We start from the raw sequence: 4,169 nt of genomic DNA on the forward strand, positions 1-4,169 counted from the left end.
CAGCCCCTGCCCCAGCCTCGGCCAGACCCCGGACGTGCCCAGAGACCGGCTCTTCCTCCCCTTCAGCCCCCTCATCACGGTTAGAAACCGGACCCTCGGCCCTCCGAGCGGCCCCGACCCCCCGGCGCAGACTCCAGCAGCTTAGCCGGAGCTCCCCAGACCCCCCGAGTCTCGCAGAGGGCTGGGACTATTGGGACGAAGGAGGACGAAAGACCGAAGAGGCAGAGAAGGGGGGAATGGGGAGAAGGGAGCCCCCTGTTCAGCACCATCCACGGTCCGATCTCCACGGACGAAATCGAGACGTGGGTCGAGGTTCAACCCTGACTGACGGATTCGGGTTATGTAGACTGCTCGCGCATCTCACCCTTCCCCACCCCCCAAACCGTCTCATTTCGCCAGAGGAAGTGGGTTTCTTTCCGCTTTCGGGGAGGGGGGCTCCTTTTTGGTTTCGGGGGGAGCCGGCGAAGTGACCCACACTCTCCGCTCTCCATCCCCCTGTTCTGCTCGAGGTCCGGTGGCCCCCAAAATTCAGTCATCCCTTCTCCGCCTCGCGGTCCGCTAGAGGCGACATCCCGCGACCGGGGGAGAGAGGATGAGTTTGGGGGGAGCCCCGGGGGGCTAATTCTGGACCATCACCATCATCATCGTCATCACCCTCTGTTACTCAGTACCCCCACAGAAAGCAATCGCCTTCTAGGACAGGAGACCTATCCCTGCCTGCCTGTCCGGCTCCCAGCAAAGCACCCTCCACCCCCAGAATCGCTGTCAGTGACCCCAAGGGCGTGGGAAGGGGTGGGGGTTATCCCTCGGAGAGCCCTGCGGACCTGAAGAAAGCGAGAAGGCAGGCGGGCTGCCCGAGGTTTGAAGAGTCACAAACATTTATTCGTTGACACCAAGAGGCAGGGTCGGGCCGCAGGCCGCGGGCCCCAGGGTTTCACCGGACGGTCCGTTTCTTCCCCGGGCCGCACCCCCCCACCCCCCGGGGGGCTAACGCGAGGGACCCGGGCCCACCGGGGGCTCCGAGCTGCGGGGCGGCGGAGACGTGGGGCCAAGGCCGGATGGCCTGGTAAGCCTCCCCGGCCTGTCCTTTCTGCCCCTCGGCCTGCCCTCCCCTCGTCCCGACCCGCGCTCCCTCCAGAAGGAAAATAATAAATACGGCGGCGTCCTGAGCGACCCCCCGCCCCGCAGAGAGTCGAGCGAGGATCCGAATAATTCGATCCGCGTAGACCACCCGCCGCGGTACCTCGGGGGTCGAGGTGGGGAGGTGGTACCGGCCCCATCCAACCGACAAACCGAAATAAGCCGAGCCCGGACTTTTCTTCCCGCTCCTTTTTTTTTTTTTTTTTTGGCCGGGGAAGACTCGGACAGGGCCGGGAGAGGAGCGGGCCTGAATTATCCGCCTCATTGCCACAACTCTCCGCTCCGCACGGCGCTTAGACGCGGCCTTCGGAAAAAGTGGAAGCTTCGGAAGGAAGGGACCGCCTTCCAGCACGACAACAGCGACAGCGACAGCGACAACATCGACAAAACCGTTTCTAGAAGAGCAAAAGACATTGACCGAACACGGGACGGATTCTCTTTAAGTACAAGCTTCAGACAACTCAACTGAAACCCCACGGGGGTCGAGAGGGGGACCGTGGATGGGGCGGAGGAAATTTCGGGCTCTCTCTCAATAAATATATGTGTATATACATATATACGTGTATACATATATAAGTATATACATACATACGTGCATACATATGTATGTATATACATATATGTAAAGTCACATGGCCTGCGGCAGCGTCTACCCAAGCCGAGGAAGGTGGAGGGGTGAGAGATTATCCGGAGAGATTGAATTATTCATTCGCTCAATCGTATTGATTGAGCGCTCACTGTGTGCAGAGCACTGTACTGAGCGCTTATCGAAAACGTCCCTCCGGTCTGCCTGGCTCTTCTGCGTCCCTAACGGCCAAAATGTATCCGGAATCGGGGTGGGGTGGATCTATCCGGATAATTGTCTCAAACCTCCACTTCGCCCTGTCCTGATGGACAGCGTTACATTCGATTCGGGTCCCGGATTGATGCGGATTAGAGGGCATCGCCCCTCCCGCCCCCCATACACCCACACACCCCTTCCTTCTCCGAACCTTTATCCCCTGTCCCCCGCAGCCCCCCGGCCCCCTTTATATATTTTTTTGTCCGTTTTATAAATAAATCTCTCAGCGGAGACGGAAGAGGAGGGGAGGAGGGCAGGGGCCGAGAGGAGAGAGACCCTTTCTCAGTGGTAGCGCAAGAATCTCCCCCCTCCCACCCAACCGAACTCCTACCTGGCGACCCCCCCGCCCAGGAGAGAGAGAACCGGTCTCCTGCAGTCGGGGGGAGCAGGTGAGGGGTCGGGGGGCGCGCTGGCTTTTTGGGGCGGGGGGATGGTTTCAGTAAGGACAGGTGCTAAGGTTTGTGATTTTACTGACGAAGCCGGGGCCGGACGGCAGGAGGGTCTCCCTGGGGGTCAAGTTTCCGTGGCCGGCCACGGGGGCAGTCAATACGGCCACCACCTGGGCCGAGGTCCCGGGGGTCCCGGGGGCCCCTCCGCCGCCGCCACCGCCGCCGATTATCCGGTCTATGGAGAAAGACGAGCCGGCGCTGCCCCCGGCCGAGCCCCCCGCCCCGTCGCCCCCGCCGTCGGGTTTGAGGGTCTGCAGCAGGGCGGGGGCGGGGGGCGGCAGGCCGGCGGCGGGTCCGGCCCCCGGGGGGCTCAGCTGGGCCGGGTAGAAGGGCTTTCTGCCGCCGCCCAGCTCGGCCGTCAGGAAGGCGGGCAGGACCGGCCCGGCGGCGGCCGTCGGGGGTCCCGGGGCGGGGGCCGCGGGGGTGAGGGGGCAGGGTCCCCCCGGCGGGTAGGGGACGGCGGCGGGCTGGTGGTGATGGTGGTGGTGGTGATGGTGGTGGTGCGGCGTGGGGGGCGAGCGGTAGCCCGGCAGGGTCAGCCCGTAGCCGTAGCCGTAGGGCCCGTAGGCGGCGAAGCCGGGCAGGAAGGCGGCGGCCAGGGGGTCCCCGGGCCGGAGCAGCAGGTCCGAGGGCGGCCCGGGGTGGACGGTGGGCAGCGGGTGGTGGTGATGCAGAGGGTGATGGTGCAGGTGGGGCGCCGTGTGCGGAGAATGGGGCGGCGGCGGCTGCCTCTTGAAGCGCTTTCGACGGCGCAGGAAGCTGCCGTTGTCGAACATGTCGGCCGACTCGGGGTCCAGCGTCCAGTAGTTGCCCTTGCCCGGGTTGCCCGGCTCGCGGGGGATCTTGACGAAGCAGTCGTTGAGCGACAGGTTGTGGCGGATGCTGTTCTGCCAGGCGGGGAACTTCTCCCGGTAGTAGGGGAAGCGGCCGCTGATGAACTCGCAGATCTCGCTGAGGGTCAGCCGCTTCTTGGGGCTCTGCAGGATGGCCATGGTGATCAGGGCGATGTAGGAGTAGGGGGGCTTCACCAGCGGGTTCTTGCCCGCCGGGGGGGGCGGGGGCGCCTGCTTCTCGCCGGGACCCCCGGAGGGGGGAGGGGGCGGCTCCGGGGGGTCCCCGCCAGGCCCGGCCGCTCTGGGGGGTCCCGGGACGGGCCGCAGCCGGGACTCGCCGTCAGAGGAGGCCCCCGCCTCTTCGTCCTCCTCTTCCTCCTCCTCCTCCTCCTCCTCGTCGTCGGAGGGGAGTCCGCGGCCGTCCCGGGGGGCGGCCTCGCTGAGCAGGGGGTCTCCCCCGGCCCCGCCGCCCCCTCCCACCACATCGATGTCCCCTTCGGGTTCCGACAGGGCCGCCGGGGACCGCTCGGCAGACATGATCTCGCAACAGCAGCCGCCCAAGGTCATCTTGGTGGTCGCCCTCCTCCTCCTCCTCCTCCTCCTCCTCCTCCTCGAGGCCCTCCTCCTCCTCGAGGCCCTCCTCCTCGTCCCCGTCCCCCGGCCGGTCCTGCGAGCTGCGCGGCCGCTCCGGTCTGGATTCCGGCTCCGGCTCCGGCTCCTTGCCGTGTGCGCGGGGCGGGGGACGGGGGGACGGGGGAGGGGGCGGGGGAGGGGTCCCGAGGAGGAGGGGAGGGGGGGGGTCCCCTCCCTCGGAGGGTCCCCCTGCCGACGGATGGCGGGGCGGTCCCCCTCCCCGACCCGGGGGTGGGGGGAGAAGGGGGATGGGCGGGGGGGCGCGCGGCAACC

The 4,169-nt window shown here is 66.3% G+C and overlaps 1 protein-coding gene across 1 annotated transcript; it reads right to left on the reverse strand.

Moving 5' to 3' along the window:
* Nucleotides 1–2,417: 2,417 nt before the first annotated feature.
* On the reverse strand, nucleotides 2,418–3,830 carry FOXD2 (forkhead box D2). The gene is made up of 2 exons (XM_029046735.1): nucleotides 2,628–3,830; nucleotides 2,418–2,540 (listed from the first exon to the last, which is right to left on the reverse strand). The coding sequence occupies exons 1-2, from the start codon at nucleotides 3,828–3,830 to the stop codon at nucleotides 2,418–2,420; spliced, it is 1,326 nt and encodes a 441-aa protein (XP_028902568.1).
* Nucleotides 3,831–4,169: the final 339 nt, after the last annotated feature.

The sequence above is a fragment of the Ornithorhynchus anatinus genome, chromosome 18 (genome assembly GCF_004115215.2).
Source record: "Ornithorhynchus anatinus isolate Pmale09 chromosome 18, mOrnAna1.pri.v4, whole genome shotgun sequence".
Taxonomy (NCBI): Eukaryota; Metazoa; Chordata; class Mammalia; order Monotremata; family Ornithorhynchidae; genus Ornithorhynchus; species Ornithorhynchus anatinus.